Source organism: Erithacus rubecula, assembly GCF_903797595.1.
Source record: "Erithacus rubecula genome assembly, chromosome: 12".
Taxonomy (NCBI): Eukaryota; Metazoa; Chordata; class Aves; order Passeriformes; family Muscicapidae; genus Erithacus; species Erithacus rubecula.
In genome coordinates, this window is record NC_136664.1 from 1,741,421 (window position 1) to 1,760,899 (window position 19,479).

The 19,479-nt window shown below is 41.8% G+C and overlaps 1 protein-coding gene across 2 annotated transcripts in view; it reads right to left on the reverse strand.

Moving 5' to 3' along the window:
• Positions 1–3,675: 3,675 nt before the first annotated feature.
• Positions 3,676–19,479, reverse strand: part of BANP (BTG3 associated nuclear protein) — a 114,897-nt gene continuing 99,093 nt past the window's right edge. The window contains exons 12-13 of one of the 2 annotated variants that reach the window (XM_079316010.1): positions 9,986–10,129; positions 3,676–4,428 (exon numbers count right to left, since the gene is read on the reverse strand). In XM_079316010.1, coding sequence (XP_079172136.1) covers positions 4,357–4,428; positions 9,986–10,129 — 216 coding nt within the window. In that variant the 3' untranslated portion in view covers positions 3,676–4,356. The remainder of the gene's footprint in view (positions 4,429–9,985; positions 10,130–19,479) is intronic. The other variant, XM_079316009.1, reaches the window with a different exon arrangement.

Here is a 19,479-nt window from a genome sequence, read left to right on the forward strand (position 1 = left end):
CAAATCCCAGGACACCAGTGCAGCCCTGAGCTGGGATTCCAGTGGGATTGGAGCAGGGAATGACACAAATCCCAAAATAAAACCAAAACCAAACATAAAAACCCCTCCTCAAAGTGTTCAACCACTTCCCATCAATGAATTTTATCAGTGTTGCATTTGCTCAAAAAAAAAAAGATTCTGCATTGAAAAATGTCAAGCCATGCAAAGACATTCCAAGATTTTTCCAAGGGAATATTCCTACAATTTTCTGGCAGGAAAAATAAAACATCCCACCTTTTCCAGTATAGAAAATAAAAGAGAATCATTCTTGTCACTGAACTCAAGGTTCATTGAGCTCTTTGCCACACAAGAAAACATCCATGAAAACTCAGGGAAGTGTCAGAAGGGAAAGAATTTATTTTTGGAAAATCCTGAGGCAGAACCTGCCAGAGGAGCTGCTGGTTTTGTTCTAACTCTCAACTGAATGAAAGTCCCAGGAATTTCAGGCAGAACCCAAACCAGATGTAATCCCCCCAGATGTTTACAGATTCCTTCAAAACCCAGCAAGGCATAAACAAAATGGGAAAAAAAAAAAAAAAAAAAAAAAAAACCCCCCCCCCCCCCCCCCCCCCAGCCTCACCCCTGCCTACCTCCAGCACTGCTGCTCCTGGATAAATCAGGAAATTTTGGGAATTGTTTAATGCCAGAAAATGAGGAATTTCCCAGGAACCCCTCCCTGGGATGCAGAGAGGAGGGAAAAGCAACCTGAGGGTGGAAAAGGAGGGAGGGATCCAACCAAACCAACAAACTGTTCCTTGGGATTTTCCCCTGGATTCCTCCCACCTCCTCTTTTCTGAACATTTGGATTTTTTATTTTTATTCTTTTTTTAATTTCTCTGCTGGTTTTGCTGAGGAGAGCAGGGGGATTAAGGGAGTTGAGGGAGGATTGAGCAATGCCAAGGGTTGTAAAAATCCCAGGAATTGTGCAAGGCAGATGGTCCCAAGGAGAGAGTGGTGTTCCTGGGATGGATAAATCCATGGGATGGGATGGATAAATCCATGGGATGGGGATGGGATAAATAAATCCCATGGGATGGGGATGGGATGGATAAATCCATGGGATGGGGATGGGATAAATAAATCCCATGGGATGGGGATGGGATGGATAAATCCCATGGGATGGGGATGGGATGGATAAATCCCATGGGATGGGGATGGGATGGATAAATCCATGGGATGGGGATGGGATAAATAAATCCCATGGGATGGGGATGGGATGGATAAATCCATGGGATGGGGATGGGATAAATAAATCCCATGGGATGGGGATGGGATGGATAAATCCATGGGATGGGATGGGCTGGATAAATCCCATGGGATGGGGATGGGATGGATAAATCCCATGGGATGGGGATGGGATGGATAAATCCCATGGGATGGGATGGGATGGATAAATCCCAAGGGATGGGATGGATAAATCCATGGGATGGGGATGGGATGGATAAATCCCATGGGATGGGGATGGGATGGATAAATCCATGGGATGGGGATGGGATAAATAAATCCCATGGGATGGGGATGGGATGGATAAATCCATGGGATGGGGATGGGATAAATAAATCCCATGGGATGGGGATGGGATAAATAAATCCCATGGGATGGGGATGGGATGGATAAATCCCATGGGATGGGGATGGGATGGATAAATCCCATGGGATGGGGATGGGATGGATAAATCCATATATTATATATCTAATATTGTACATATTTATATATACAAAGAAATGGATATTTTCTATAGGGCAAATATATTTCCTGCCTGGACAAGGAGGAATTCTTGGGGACAGGGAATACTCACCAGAATTCCTGGCTCAGGAATCTCCTCCTCCTCCTGCTGAACTTCAGCTGGAAAATACAAAGAGAACAAAATTCACAAACCAGAGGGGAATTCCCAGCTCTGCCTGGCCGGACCCAGGGGATGGATTCCCAGCCAGGGCAGGGATATTTTGGATGGATGGATTTTGGGAAGGAGCTGTTCCCTGTGAGGCTGGGGGGGCTCTGGGATGGAATTCCCAGAGAAATCCATGTCCAAGGCCAGGCTGGAGTGACCCTGGTGTGTCCCTGCCCATCCAGGGGCTGGGTTTGGATGATCCTTTGGTCCCTTCCCACCCAAACCACTCCATGATTCCATGATTATTAAAATATCCAGCTCTGCCTTTATTTTTGGGCATCTCTTTGGGTGCTAAACCCAGAATGTGGAAAATCACCCAAAATTTCCTGCCCTGCTGCAGACCCTGAGCTCCACAAGTGCAAAAAACCCCTATTTTTTTATAATAAATATTTATAATATTTATAATAAATATTTATAATAAATGATGGGGTTTTATGGTTTGAAAATTGCATTGCCCAAGGTGAATCCTGTGAAGGCCTTTTACCAAATATTAGAACAAGGAACAACCCATAAAACATCCAAATAACAGAACCAGGAAGCTGTGCTTGTGCTTCTGTGCCAAGAAACATCCTAAAGAGAATTCTTTGGAATTTATAGGAAGTGTAACACTCACCAGGGATGACATTCCCAGAGGCTGGGGGTGCTTAACCCTTCCTTTGGTCATACAAAAATAAAAATTCAAGTTATCCTGCATTCAAACACCTGGGATTTGTGGCCACACCTCATTTATCAATTCATTAAATGCACTGTGAGCCATTTATTGGCAATCACCCTGTGGGAAATCAGCTGGAAATCAAACACAAAGCAGCACCTCCCCCTCTTATTTTCCAAACAGTATTTCCCAAACTCCAATTTTACAAACTCTTCTTCTTTTCCAAAACATCCATCATTAAAATAAGCAGGTGACAGCAAACAGGGATTTTTTTTCCACTCAGGATGAGCCAATAGGATAATGGTGCTTTGTCAAAATCCAATTAAATTTTCAGGATTTCACCTGGATGTTGGGTTGAGATGGATGAATCCCACTCTGGGGAATTGCTGGACAAAGGGACACAGCTCAGAATTGTTCACATGGCATAAAATTATTTCATAAATTCATTACATTTTGCACACTCAAAAAGTCAGCTACCCCAGTTTTCCTGCAGTGGGAATTTAGATGATAAAATGGTCTGGGGTTGGGAATTTAGAAAAGAGAATGGTCTGGGGTTGGGAATTTAAAAAATAGAATGGTCTGAGATTGGGAATTTGGAAAATGGAATGGTCTGGGGTTGGGAATTTAGAAAAGAGAATGGTCTGGGGTTGGGAATTTAGAAAAGAGAATGGTCTGGGGTTGGGAATTTAGAAAATGGAATGGTCTGAGATTGGGAATTTAGAAAATGGAATGGTCTGGGGTTGGGAATTTAGAAAATGGAATGGTCTGGGGTTGGGAATTTAGAAAAGAGAATGGTCTGAGATTGGGAATTTAGAAAATGGAATGGTCTGGGATTGGGAATTCAGATAATAAAATGGTCTGAAATTGGGAATTTAAAAAACAGAATGGTCTGAGATTGGGAATTTATATCATAAAATGGTCTGGGATTGGGAATTTAGAAAATAGAGTGGACTGAGATTGGGAATTTAGAAAATAAAATGGTCTGAAATTGGGTTTTTCCTTAGTGGCTGAGTGTGGATCCATCCCCAGCTCAACATTCCTGCCCAGCCAACCCCGACCCACTCCCAAGTTAGAGCAACTTAGAGCTGCACTATTCATAAATACACATTTATTTCTCATTAGAAATGCATAATTACAGCATTTTTAAAGCATTTTCCCCTAGAAAAGTAGTTAAGCAACAGTACAAACAAAAGTGTTAGTCTTCTGCAAATACAGTTTTGATGACACTGAACAGAAAACACCAGCAAAAGGCCAAGACTTGCTGTCAAGGGATTTTTTCCTTTTTTTTTTTAATATTTTCTTTTTTTTTTTTTTTTTATAAACACCATAGCAAATTAAAAAAAAAAAAGAAAAAAAAGAAAAAAAGGGTTGTTCCAACAGTGAAAAATATCTGAGCTCTGGAACTTTCTCTTCATGGCAAAGCAGATCCTGCAGCACCCAAATTTCTGCAGCCATTCCATGTTCACAGGAGGGCAGGGAGGGAATCTCACAGTTGGGATGCAGGAGAATTCTTCCTCCTCCTCCTCCTCATCCTCTCCAGGGCCGGGTTTGTCCTCTCTGAGTGGATTTCAGTGCAACCCACTGGGTTTTTTTTGGAAGGGCAGGACCTGGATTGGTGATGCTGCAGCTCTGGCTGAGGTTGGAATTATTCCAGGAATTATTCCAGGTGTGGCTGGAGCTTCTGAGTCTGGGTTTGTTTTGGTTTTTTTTTTTTTTTTCAGCCTCTCCACTCCCATTTCTGGAGCTGACTGGAGTTCCCAGCACTCCTCAATCCTCACTGGATCTGGATTGCCCCGTGCTCTATCTGCATTTCTGGCTGGATTGCTGATTGAAGGGAATCAGTGCCCTGAAAAGGGGGACAGGACACAGCAAATCAACCCAAAAAATGCTTTTTATTGGTGGCACCAAGAGAATTCCCGCTCAGTATCCCAATATAAACTCCAGAGGAAAAAATTCCAGAGCAAAACCCACCCAAAAAATGCTTTTCATTGGTGGCACCAAGAGAATTCCAGCTCATTATCCCAATAAAAACTCCAGAGGAAAAAATTCCAGAGCAAAACCCACCCAAAAAATGCTTTTCATTGGTGGCACCAAGAGAATTCCAGCTCAGTATCCCAATATAAACTCCAGTGTAAAAAATTCCAGAGCAAAACCCACCCAAAAAATGCTTTTTATTGGTGGCACCAAGAGAATTCCAGCTCATTATCCCAATAAAAACTCCAGAGGAAAAAATTCCAGAGCAAAACCCACCCAAAAAGTGCTTTTTATTGGTGGCACCAAGAGACTTCCATTATCCCAATATAAACTCCAGTGGAAAAAATTCCAGAGCAAAACCCACATGGATGTGGGAATGGGAACACACAAAGGCACCAAAAATAACATCAGAGTCTCCATGAAGCCTAATGAGGAAACTGAAATAATGCAATTATGATAAAGATCTACAAAATCAGGAGTGGCACCAAGGCAATTATTCCCTCTCTTTTCCCAAGAAAAGAACCAGCTCCAAATAAAGGAAATAAATCCAGAGTCTGGCACCAAAGTGAAGCTGTGGAAGGTCATCCCAAGGGAGAGATTTTGGGAATAAAATAAATAAAATCAAATAAAGGAAATAAATCCAGAGTCTGGCACCAAAGTGAAGCTGTGGAAGGTCATCCCAAGGGAGAGATTTTTGGGAATAAAATAAATAAAATAAATAAAAATGGGAGGTGGGAAGGCCAGCAAAAATGATAATGGAAAAGACAGGGGGAGTTCTGGGGTGTTGGGACAGAAATCCTGCTGGATTTTCCTTGGAATTTCCAGCTGGAGCAGGGCAGGGTCTAAAAATGCTGATTTTTCCAGCCTTGCCCTATTTTAGGTGTCAGCTTTTCCTCAGAGGAAATTCCTCCTTTGGTTCTCCTGATTATCCTCAAGGAAAACCAGGGAGAATTAAAAGGGAGCACAACTGATTGAAAAATCCAAAGGAAAATCTCTTTACAAATGAATTTCCTGGGGAGGGAAAATCCAAATTCCAAATTCTGAAAACTCCAAAGGAAAAATCTCTTTACAAATGAATTTGCTGGGGAGGGAAAATCCAAATTTCAAATTCTGAAAACTCCAAAGGAAAATCTCTTTGCAAATAAACTCTCTGGGGAGGGAAAATCCAAATTTCAGATTCTGGGAGTGAGGAAAAGCCCCTGGAGCTGGGAGAGGAGCAGAACCCAGAGCAGTCCCTGGCACCCTCATCAAAAATTCCAATTCAAATATCCCAAAAGGATAAAATTCCAAGCACAGGGCAAGGATTTCAGGATTTTTTTCCTGTCTAAACTCCCCCTCAGTGCAGAAATCTGCCCTTGCTGGATTTTCCTAATTCACACCTCCAAAGGATGCTCTGTGCAACACCCTGGAATTCTCCTTTTGACAGGATTTTGGTGATAAAAAAATCCTCATTTCAGGCCCTGCTTTGTGCCTTGAACTTGGGTAAAAAATCCACCAGAATTCCCAACTTCTGGGTTTTATTAAATATTTCTTTATTAAAATATTTAATCTTTATTTTATTAAAATATTTATGAAATATTTTATTAAATAAATCCCAGCTTATTTATTATTCAAATTAAAACACCAGAAGTTCAAAATCATACAGTGCTGCTCCTAAATTAAATTTCTTTCCCTCTGCCTTGTTGCCAGTGATTGTATTTGGCAACAGGAATTTTTTTTTCCTGTTTAGTTTGAAAGGTATTTTGTGTTTGCTTAAAAGTTCAAAAAACTTCATGCCAAGGTGCTGAATAAATCTGTGAGTCTGCTAAAATTGGATAGCACAAAATATTTTAAATAATCCTCAAAGTTTTCTTTCCCATTTAGAGGAAAAGTGCATTGAGTAAATAGAATTATCAAATATCAGCACAACAGCAGCACCAAATATTGATCCAACCTCAGATCTGAAGGGATTATAAGAATTTATATTTGGAATAATGGTGGGGTTTTTTTTTCCAAATCTAACAAAATTTACCACCAGCATTGCATCTGAGCACAGAATTTTAATCCAAATATTCTGTATTTCTAGACTTTGCAAACTGCTGTCAAAACATGAAAAGAAGCCAAGCAAAAATCATTCATGAATAGACTGAAAATAGAAAATTGAAGTGGATTTTGCTCTGCTCCAGCTGAACTCAGAGCAGGGATTCATTATAGGAAAAAAAAAAAAAGGCAGAAAACTTGTTGTGAGACATGAAATAAATCCACATTTGTGCTGTTCCAAACAGGGAATTGGCACAGAGTCCAGCCCAGGTGGAAAATAAATTCCACTTTAGTGAGTTTAGATTGATAAAATCCTGGGCACATCTCAGCACCTTGAACCAGGTAAGTGTCAGGGCAGCCTCACCTGGAGGTTTTCCCTCAGATCAAACTTTTCCCTTCTGATCCTTCTCCACAGAAAATTCTATCTTTTTATCCAAAAAAAAAAAAAAAAAAAAAAATTAAAATAATCCTCCTAAACTATAAACTCAGAGCAATGCAAACACCACGTTGGTTTTCTCCAATTCCTTTCCAGATCCTCAGTTTTCACTGAGCAAAGGGAAGAAATATTTCTGGCTGACTTTTATTTATGGCTTTTCTTTCATCCCCTTTTCCTGTTCCCTTCCTTCCCTGCTGTCTCTCTGTGGTTAAATCAGAGAATTAAAAACCAGCACAGTGTCCCCAAAAGGGGAACTCCTGGGGTGGCTGCTGCTCTTGGGAGCTTTGCTCCAAAATTCCTTCCTGAGGGAGCAGGAGAAACCCCATGGGAGGGAAATCTGGGAATTCCTCAGGCTTGGAGTGAGGAACACCTTGGATCTTTGTTCTTGGATTTATTAAATCCCTTCTTGGATTATTTGGGGTTATGATCCTTCCCAACTCAGAGTATTCCCATTGTCCTTGGATTTATTAAATCCCTGCTTGGATTATTTGGGGTTGTGATTCTCATGATCCTTCCCAATTTAGGGGATCCCCACTATTCTTGGATTTATTAAATCTCTGCTTGGATTATTTGGGGTCATGGTCCTTGTGGGTCCTTCCCAATTCAGGGTATTCCTGTTGTTCTTGGATTTATTAAATCCCTTCTTGGATTATTTGGGGTTGTGATCCTCATGATCCTTCCCAGCTCAGAGTATTCCCATTGTCCTTGGATTTATTAAATCCCTGTTTGGATTATTTAGGGTCATGATCCTTGTGGGTCTTTCCCAGCCCAGGGGATCCCCACTATTCTTGGATTTATTAAATCTCTGCTTGGATTATTTGGGGTCATGGTCCTTGTGGGTCCTTCCCAATTCAGAGTATTTCCATTGTCCTTGGATTTATTAAATCCCTGTTTGGATTATTTAGGGTCATGATCCTTGTGGGTCCTTCCCAATTCAGGGTATTCCCATTGTCCTTGGATTTATTAAATCCCTGTTTGGATTATTTAGGGTCATGATCCTTGTGGGTCCTTCCCAATTCAGGGTATTCCCATTGTCCTTGGATTTATTAAATCCCTGTTTGGATTATTTAGGGTCATGATCCTTGTGGGTCCTTCCCAATTCAGGGTATTCCCATTGTCCTTGGATTTATTAAATCCCTGCTTGAACTATTTGGGGTCATGGTCCTTGTGAGTCTTTCCCAACTCAGAGTATTCCCATTGTCCTTGGATTTATTAAATCCCTGCTTGGATTATTTAGGGTTGTGATCCTTGTGGGTCTTTCCCAGCCCAGGGGATCCCCAATGTCCTTGGATTTGTTAAATCCAAGGAGCAGCAGTGCTGGAGGATCCATTAAAAACAAAGCACAACCCCTGCAGAACACCCTCAGTGTGCAGAGCACTTTAAAAAATCAAATCTAAAATATTGACAAGGGCAGTGCTGAGGCAAAAAGAATCCCACAAGCACTTGGGAAGAAGCCCATGGAGTGGGATTTTCAAAACCACGTGTGCCCAAACCCACAAAAACATGTTCCAGCTGTTTCCAATCAGCTCTGGTGCTGTCACCAAAGCTCCAAGCTGATGACAGACTTTCTCTAGCTCAGACTCATGGCTGTTCAAACTGATTAAAAACGACCAAAAAAACCCCAGTAATTCCTGCTCCATGGCAGAGAGGATCAAGTGTTCACTTCCAACTGCTGCAGGGTTTTGTGTTGATCACAACAACTGGAAAACTGCTGTCAGAACAGGAATCACTTTTCTGAGGGGAACCTCAGCCTGAAAATGCTTTTTTGGCTGATTGCAGGCACAAAACAAAGGAAGTTTTTGGTGCTGTCCTTTGGGATGGCTTCCAGCCCTCCAGGACACACCAGTGACCAAAAGAACTTCTCCACAGGCACTGAGCAAGGACAGAAAAAAGGATCATTTCTACCTTTAAATTAAAATAAAAATATATTTCTTATACTAAATGATGGGGTTTTATGGTTTGAAAATTGCATTGCCCAAGGTGAATCCTGTGAAGGCCTTTTACAAATATTAGAACAAGGAACAACCCATCAAACATCCAAATAACAGAACCAGGAATACCTCATGAACCATTCAAGTAATAGAACCAGGAATATCCCATGAACCTTCCAATCAAAACTAGGAATATCCCATGAACCATTCAAATATCAGAACCAGGAACACAAATCCAACCAGGAATATCCCATGAAATATTCAAATAACAGAACCTGGAATACTCCATGAACCATCCAAATAACAGAAACTGGAATATCCCACAAACCATCCAAATAACAGCACCAGGAAGAGAAATGCAATCAGGAACACCCCAGAACCATCCAAGCACAGAACCATGAACCCCCCAGGAAGCAGCCAGCCCAACCTGAGCCCAGCCCAACCTGAGCCAAGCCCAACCTGAGCCAAGCCCAACCTGAGCCCAGCCCAACCTGAGCCCAGCCCAACCTGAGCCCAGCCCAACCTGAGCCGAGCCCAACCAGAGCCAAGCCCAACCTGAGCCCAGCCCAACCTGAGCCCAGCCAAACCTGAGCCCAGGCCAACCTGAGCCGAGCCCAGCTGAGCCCAGCCCAACCTGAGCCGAGCCCAGCTGAGCCCATCCCAGCCCATCCCATCCCATTATCCCATCCCATCCCATCCCATCCCATCCCATCCCATTATCCCATCCCATTATCCCATCCCATTATCCCATCCCATTATCCCATCCCATTATCCCATCCCATTATCCCATCCCATCCCATCCCATCAATCCCATCCCATCCCATTATCCCATCCCATCCCATTATCCCATTATCCCATTATCCATTATCCCATTATCCCATTATCCCATTATCCCATTATCCCATTATCCATTATCCCATTATCCCATTATCCCATTATCCCATTATCCCATTATCCCATTATCCCATTATCCCATTATCCCATTATCCCATTATCCCATCATCCCATCATCCCATTATCCCATTATCCCACCCCTCCCTCACCTGTGTGGAGGCAGTGGGGTCGGGCACGGGGGTCAGCTGCACGTACTGCACCTGGATGTCGCTGCCCTGCAGGGGGGAGCCGTCCACAGCGCCCCCTGCCGGCTCTGCCGAGGCCACCGCGATCAGCTGCGCGCCCTGCAGCACCTGGGGACACACAGACACACCTGAGGGGACACACCTGAGAGCCCTGCAGCACCTGGGGACACACAGACACACCTGAGGGGACACACAGACACACCTGAGAGCCCTGCAGCACCTGGGGACACACAGACACACCTGAGGGGACACACCTGAGAGCCCTGCAGCACCTGGGGACACACAGACACACCTGAGAGGACACACAGACACACCTGAGGGGACACACAGACACACCTGAGGGGACACACCTGAGAGCCCTGCAGCACCTGGGGACACACAGACACACCTGAGGGGACACACAGACACACCTGAGGGGACACACCTGAGAGCCCTGCAGCACCTCCGGACACACAGACACACCTGAGGGGACACACCTGAGAGCCCTGCAGCACCTGGGGACACACAGACACACCTGAGGGGACACACAGACACACCTGAGAGCCCTGCAGCACCTGGGGACACACAGACACACCTGAGAGAGCTGCAGAGCCTGGGGACACACCCACACACACCTGAGTGAGAGCTGGAGCACCTGAGGACACACCTGCACTGAGCTGCAGCACCTGGGGACACACCCACACCTGGGAGCTGCCATGCCAGGGGTCTGGGGTTGTGTTTTACACATTCTGTCTGTGCCAGGATAGAGAGCTGAACTGCATCTCAAGAGTCACGACTCATCTGGGGGGGAGCCACACCTGGCTCCTGCACTGCCCAAGGTGAATCCTGTGAAGGGTTTTTAGCAAATAACAGAACCAGGAACACCCCATGAACCACCCAGATAAATCCAACCAGGAACACCCCATGAACCATCCAAATAACAGAACCAGGAATGCCCTATAAACCATGCAAATAATAGAACCTGGAATATCTCAGGAACCACCCAGATAAATCCAACCAGGAATATCCCATGAACCATCCAAATATTAGAACCAGGAACACAAATCTAATCAGGAATATCCCATGAACCATCCAGACAAGAGAACCAAGAACACAAATCCAATCAGGAACACACCATGAACCATCCAAACAAATCCAACCAGGAATACCCCACAAACCATCCAAATTCAAAAAAATTCAACAAGGAACATCCTATAAACCATCCATACAAGCAGCACGAGGAAAATCCCACAAACCATCCAAATATCAGCACCAGGAATATCCCATAAACCATCCAAATATCAGCACCAGGAATATCCCATAAACCATCCAAATATCAGCACCAGGAATATCCCACAAACCATCCAAATATCAGCACCAGGAATATCCCACAAACCATCCAAATATCAGCACCAGGAATATCCCATAAACCATCCAAATATCAGCACCAGGAATATCCCATAAACCATCCAAATATCAGCACCAGGAATATCCCATAAACCATCCAAATATCAGCACCAGGAATATCCCATAAACCATCCAAATATCAGCACCAGGAATATCCCACAAACCATCCAAATATCAGCACCAGGAATGTCCCATAAACCATCCAAATATCAGCACCAGGAATATCCCACAAACCATCCAAATATCAGCACCAGGAATATCCCATAAACCATTCAAACAAACCCAGATCCACCCCAAAAAGCCACTGAAGGATCCACAAGAGAAGCTGCTCCCAGCAGGGTCCCCAAAAACCAGATTCCCATATGGGATGCTCAATGCCTTTGGCTTTGTGGGATTGATAGTTTTGTTAATTATGACAAATAAATTGGGACAGAGTGACAGATCCAGCTGTGAGTGTGATAACATCAGGAATCACTGAGCAAGGTTTTCCTGCATCAATTCCCAAATCCAAGATATTCCCTCCTATAATGCCAAGGCATTAATTGCAGCAATGTTTTTATTCCTATTAATAAGAAGATTTAAGAATACTTATATTTAACCCATCTGCTTTTGGAGAAGACAAATCCCTTTGAACCCATAGAAAAAAATTGATCCATCTCAAAGCACTTAAAAATGGGAGAAACGCATTTTAATTCCCTCCTTGAAACCAAAATCAAACTAAAATAAATGTATATAAAAAAATACCAAGTCCCCCTTGCATTCCTCAATCCCCAACCCCACATTCAGGTTTAATTTTTACGAGGGATTTTTAAACATTTGAACACAAGGAATCTTTCAAACTACCAAAAAAAAAAATTAAAAATAAAAAAAAAATAAAAAGAGCATTGTTCACAAAGGTTCTGCTGAGCCCAGAATGATTTCCCAGCTGATCTGTGGGTGGAAGGGGAGGTGACCTGCAGGAATGAGCTCCAGGGTGATGTCAGCATTTTATTGGGATTTTGGGTGTTCTGAGACAGAAAAAACAGAATTCTCTCATCCCTCAGAATGAGTTTTGGAACCAAAATCCACCCAGCCACTCTGGGATTTTGGGATTCTCCTCCTTTTTCCCCCTCTATCATTCCCTCTTCAAAATCTTGTAGATTTGGGACATGACAATAACTGATATCCCAAATTTCCCTATTTTGACCTTTCTTTTTGAATTCTCTCATCCCTCAGAATTAGTTTTGGAACCAAAACTCATCATTCTGGGATTTGGGGATTCTCCCCATTAAAAAGAGGTTTTTCCCTCTTTTCTCCCTCTTCTTTTCCCTCTCTGTCATATTCTCTTCAAAATTTTGGTGATTTGGGACATGACAACAACTGATATCCCAAATTTCCCTATTTTCACCTTTCTTTCTGAATTCTCTCATCCCTCCATCCATTTTTCATCCCTGTGAAAAAGAGGATTTTCCCTCTCTTCACCCCTTTTTTTCCTCTCTATCATACTCATTGTATTTGGGACATGACAACAATTAATCTCCCAAATTTCTCTATTTTGACCCTTCTTCACTGAGGTTTTTACCACACAAAATATAATAAAATGAATATTAATAATGAGAAGCTGTTACTTTCTCTGTTCTCTTACTTTTCCATGTCAAGTCCATTTTATCCCATAACAAATAATTCTCATTTAACAATCAAATACCAAAGCATGAAAAGGAATTAAAAATAATAATAATAATAATAAATAAAAGAAATTTTGTTTCAATTTCTTCCCAAATTATTCAAACATTTCAGTTCCTATCACATCCTTTGAACCCCCTAAACTCCAATTTTGAACATTCTAAAACACATTTTGAACCTTCTAAATCACATTTTGAACCTCCTCAACTCCATTTTTGAACTTTCTAAACCTCATTTTTGAAACTTCTAAACCTCATTTTTCAACCTTCTAAACCCCACATTTTGAACCTTCAAAATCCCATTTTTGAACCTCCTAAAACACATTTTGAACCTTCTAAATCCCATTTTTTGAACCTTCTAAACCTCATTTTTGAACCTCCTAAACCCCATTTTTCAACATTCTAAACCGCACATTTTGCAATTTCTAAACCCCATTTTTTAAGCTTCTAAACCCCATTTCTGAACCTTTAAAAACCCCATTTTTGAACCCTCTAACCCCATTTTGAACCCTCTAAACCCGATTTTTGAACCATTCTTGCTGCTGTTGTGATCTCTTATTAATCTGAGCAAGCCACACGTTTGCCTACCTATAAAGAGCTCAAAAATAAAGATATATTGGGATTTTGATGCCTTTTTTCCCCATTTCTACAGCAGGAATGCAGTAAAAAAATGTGTTTTTTTAAAGCCAAGTGAGGTTTGGAATGCCATAAGGAATGGATTTTTCTGGAAGCTGCAAATCCTGGGATGGCCAAAGACATTGAAATGACAAACAGCTCCTCCAAAATGATAAGAAGCTCTGCTGATAAAAATTCTCTTCAAAAAGATAATTCCCTGTCCCTGATTCTTTTCACTCTGAAATTTTTGGAGCTTTAAACTAAAAATCATCTCCTGCATTTAATGGCAGCAAAATATCAGTGAGTGGTTCAAATATTCCAATGGGAAGGAAATGCAGGATAAGGGATTTGCAGAAAATCCCATTGTTTCATTCCAATTGAAATCCCAATTGATTTGCTCTGAAAATAAAAGTGTGTTGGGTTAAATACAGTAAATAAATAAATACAATAAATAAATAAGTAAATAAATGCAATACAATAATATAGCAAAATAAAATAAAATAAAATAATGGATAAAATAAAATTAAATAAGTAAAATAGATGAAATAAAATAAAATGAAATAAATAAAGTAAAAATAAAATAAAATAAAATGGATAAGATAAAATAAGATGAAATAAAATAAAATAAAATAAAATAGAATAAAATAAATAAAATAAAATAAAATAAAATAAAATAAAATAAAATAAAATAAAATAAAATAAAATAAAATAAAATAAAATAAAATAAAAAAAATAAAATAAAATAAAAATAAAATAAAATAAAATAATGAAATAAAATAAAATAAAATAAAATGCATTCACTGCTCTTAAAGTGAGAATTTCATGAGCTGCTTCCTTGGAGACCTTTCCTTCCCCAACAACAACTTACACCTAAATTTGTTATTTCTTCCTGACACGAAATGTGCTGATATGAGAAGAAATTCAGCATAAATCAAAGCAGTTCAGAGCAGAGGAACTGTCCCTGCTGTGCATTTCTCAGAGTGCTGAGTGGAACTGTGCAAAAAAGTGACTTTAAATCTGTCAAAGCTTCATTAGGAACCCCCTGCAGGGCCATAGAGCAGGGAGCACCTCCTGGAAATGCCCCAAAATCACAGGATGCAAAAGGAAACTGATTCCAGCTCCACAAAACAAAACAAACAAAAAAAAAAAATAAAGAGAATCCCAGAGTTGGATTTTAGCAGGGGCATTGTTTAATTGGATAAGAGGATTAAGCCATCCTGGTCACCTAAATTTCACCTAAATTACACCAAAATTTCCTTTTTCCTGCCTGCCAGGGCTGGATGGAGTGAACTTCCTAAATCACAACTTTGAACTTTCTAAACCCCACATCTTGAAACTTCTAAACCAAATTTTTGAAGCTTCTAAATTCCATTTCTGAACCTTCCAAAACCTCATTTTTTGAAGCTTCTAAACCCTTCTAAGACCCAGATTCCTGCAGGTGAGAAGCTCAGTCCAAGGAATAACTGAGCTGGGAATTCCAGCCAGGGGGGAGAGGATCCTCATTCCTGAAGGAATGGCTTCATTTCCATCCCAATGAGGTCTGAAAAATAAAAATATTGCCTCAAATAGCACCTTGAATTCCTGATGGGATTAATTCTGCTAAAAACAAAAAGTCAGGAGAAATGCTGGGGTATTTTCAGCACTCCCCATGAAATTCTGCTGAAGGTTTGCAGCAGGAAGAGCTTTTCCAATCTTTTCTTAAATAAATCCAGAGGAGGATTTGGCTGCTGAGAAGCTCCATCCCCTGCAATGAGGCTGGCAGTAAATAAAAAATTAAATAAAAATAAAAAATTAAATAAAAATTAAAAAGAGCCTGAGCATCTCCCTAAATCCCTCACAGCTGGGAAATGTCTGCTCCAATCCCTCACTCTGCCCTCCAAAGGGTCATTTCACTTCAATTCCACAAAAAAAAAAGAGATTTAGGGGGAGCTGCAAATGTTTACATCATAACTGGCAGTGGGTTTTTTTAGTTTTGTTGGGTTTTTTTTTTTTTTTTTTTAATAGAAGCAAAATAACATTCTGAAAGTTTGGTTCTTGTTGCCAGAGTAACATTGCTCCTACTGTCCCCCAGAAAACAGGAGAAATGTGGATGGGGGGGGGGAAAAAAAGCTCTGGGATTGCACAGCTCAGGAAAAGGCTGAAGAAAATCAATCTTCTCCCTCCTCCACTTGAATTCTGGAATGATGTCACCATCAGGATCAGGAGTTCGTGGTGGCTTCAAAGGAAAAGCAGGAGGAGGATGGCAGGAAAAAGCAGAGTGAGGAGCCTGAGCTATAAATCAGGAGCTGGAGAAAGTTCTAAGCCAGTGCTTGTCAATTAAAGAGCACTTAAAGGAGCAAACAGTGCTCTGGAGAATTACCTGAGTTACATTAATGAGTAACTTACACCAAAAAAAAAAAACCCTGCTCTGGATATAATTAATGGGGAAAATTCCCAAATTAAAGAGCCCCTCAGGGTTTGTTCTGTTTAACAGCCCCATTCCTCTGGGAAGATGCTCCCAAATTTCCTGCTCAGGGAAGGAATCCAGAACCTGGAGCTGTCTGTTCTCTTTACTTTTCCTTTTCCACCCAAATCTCCTGACAGGAGTGACAGGAACATGGAGCTCTCTGTGTTACAGAGAGTATTTCCATGTGGAGGGGGATTATGAATCCCAGAATTCTGGCTGAAAATAAACATATGGAAAGGCTGGGCTTGGAAATGAAAACATATGAGAGAACACCTGCACTTCTCCAAACACTCCTGCAAAAGCTACAGGACACTGGTAGGAAAGGAATTAAAACACTCAACTCCAGCTCTAATCCTGGCTTTTATCTCCAAGGAAAGTTCATGAGGAATCCAAAGGAACAGAAGTTTTATCTATTTAATTTCAATTACTGGCACTGGGCAAGGTGAGTGTGGCTCTGGTGCTGAGCAGGACTGGGAGCAGATGGGCTGGATATTAAAAGTGATCCATCATCTCCCAGCCCAGAAAATCATCTCTGATGTCCAGAGTCCTTTTTCTGCAGAAAGCAATTAGGAGCTGATGGATTTCCTCCGTGGGGGTGGATGTTCTCCCACTCAGCCCCTGTCCTTGTTACAATATTGGCTTTTGATGGATTTAATAAGCTCAGGGCTGCACAAATCAGCACCTTCAGATTCCCAGCAGGGCTCACAGATAAACCATGAATTATCTCAGTTTTCTCCACCTGAGGTCTCATCATTTCTGCTGGAATCCCACACTTTCCCCCAGGCACTGAGTGGACAAATGGTTCCAACCCCTGGAGAAATTTTTGGGGGTTGGTGCTTCTTTCTCCCCGAGCCTTTGCAATGATGCAAATGTTCTTTTTGTAATTTCCAGCCATAAAGCACAAATGAATCCTCAGAGAGCATCAGTTTGTTTGATTAAGTCGTGTACTACGAGTTCTAGGGCTGCACACGATGCTTTCCCAACTCTGCAAATGAATTTGTGATTCCTTGAATTAATTTCCTCCTTTATGGACTTGTCCCAAGTTGAAGCCAGTAGCCTGACATGCAGGAATTGTACAAATCCTTCAAAAATGGGATTTGCCAATTACATTCCACATTGAGCCCGCAAATAAAATCCTTTTTCTGGGAGGGATTTTTAAAATTTAATTATTTTTTTTTTCCTCTGCTTGCACGAGAAGGCACTCCCAGAGAAATCAGGATTTCAGCAGAGAACCAAAGCTGTGTTTCAAAGCAGAACAAAGAGGAGCAAGAAGGGATTTGTTTATCCACTGCACTTCCTGCATCGCTGCGAAAACTGCATCGAGTCATTCTAAAGCCATTAGGTAACACATCCACCCTGCTCTGCTATAAATCACAAAAATCTCTTTGCTTTGGGGGTGGAAAACAATTGGCACAGGCTTGGAGTGCCTGTTCTCCCCCGTGGATTAAACTCCAACCATATGTGAGCTGTCAGGGCAGTTTCACCCTCGCTGGGTGAAACTCTCCCAGCTCCTGGCTCTGCTCAGCCTTTCTGCTCCTTCTGCACATCCAGGGCTGGGATTGCAGCACCCAGCTCATCCCTGACTCCCTGCAGCTCCAAATTTCACCTTCCTGCAGCTCCCAGCCATGCCTGGCCTGTGCTTGAACCTCCCTCTCCCATCCAGCAATAAATTTCTATTTTGCTACCAGCTGAGCCTCCAGGCCAGCCAAAGGTCTTTAATTCCCCTCTCCACGTTACATTTGCATACATGTTAAACTTTTTCCCAGCATCATTTACATGTTTGAAAAGGCATTTTGGAAGCCCTCTCCATTTTTATTTTATTTTATTTTTCCCTGCAGTTTAAAGCAGACATCAAGGAGAGCTCTGGACCCAAAAGTGTTGTTTGCTCTGAGTCCACATCTGCTTTTCCCCATTTCTGGAGTTCACTTTAATACCCAGCTGGGATAATGTAAAACGAGGATAGAACCTCAAATAAAGCCTGGGAGCAAATAGTTATGCTCAGGAATAGTTGTGTGCAGCCAGCTCAGCTTCACTCGTGCTCTACCCACCAAAATTCTGTCTCAATGAGGGGAAAAGGAGGGAAAATCCCACCCCAAAAAAATCCCACCCCAAAAAAATCCCACCCCAAGAAAAATCCCACCCCAAAAAAATCCCACCCTGTGCATCTGTGTGGCCACACGAGTGGGGAGTGGAACTAAAGCTCACCAGAGCTGCAGAAAATTCACTTTTTGAAGGTCAAAGGGCCTTATTTTTACAAGCAACCCCTCAGTTTTGGAAGCTAAAATGTGGTTTTTCAAGCAGTGAACACGGAATGTTCCCTGGGCTGCTGGGAATCCTCTCCCCCCACAACTCCAAACTTTCCTCTGTCTAATCCGTGGGAAGTCTGGTGAAAAATTCTTTAATTCTGAGGACACTCCAGCTATTTGAGCAGAAAGAAATACTGAACAAAGAGAGCTGAAAAAAATGGAATAATTCTATATAAACCATGATTTTTTTGGCAGCTTTGGTGGCCCAAACATCCACCAGGAGTCGGGCAGCAATAAAAGTGATAACCTGATAAGGTTATCCCAAAAGCTGTGCAGGGGGAAGGAGCACAATCCCAAAGCTGACAGGGATTTGTGGGATGGGGAAAGAGTTTTGAGAGTGTCAGGGAAAGTTTTTCCTCCTCCCAGCCCATTAAGGGATGAATTATTTTGCTTTACATGAGCAGAATTTTTGCTCACACATTTTCCAGGCTGAGCCTGGCTGTGTCTGGCTCAAAGGCTGAAAATGGGTTCAGCATTGGAGGGAAAAATAATTAAAAAAAAAAATCAAAACCCACTCAGATTTGAGTCTGGTGGTGTTACAAACAAGCAATTCCAGCCCTTACAAGGACCCAAACTCTGCCTTGGGAGTGCAAAATGCCAAGATCCCCTCCAGAGAAAATTCCATGCTCACAAAAACCACTTTTACTGATCTAGCACTGGACATGCTGGGGGCTTTTCACTTCAAATTCCTGCAAAAAAAACGATGGAAATTCAGAAAAAGCAGCTGGTGGAGAGACCCAGAGTGACCCTGGTGCTGCTCACCTGAATTTCTGCAGCACAGCAGCCCCTGAATTCCCAATTCCTAAGGAAATTCTGGAAATATTTAAATTACCAGTTCTTAAAGAAATCCTGGAAATATTTAAATTACCAGTTCCTAAAGAAATCCTGGGAATATTTGAATTCCCAGTTTCTGAGGAAATCCTGGGAATATTTCCCTGCAGAATTCCCAGCTCCTAAGGAAATTCTGGGAATATTTAAATTCCCAGTTCCTAAGGAAATCCCAGGAATATTTTTCCCAAGATTTTCCAGTTCCTAAGGAAATCC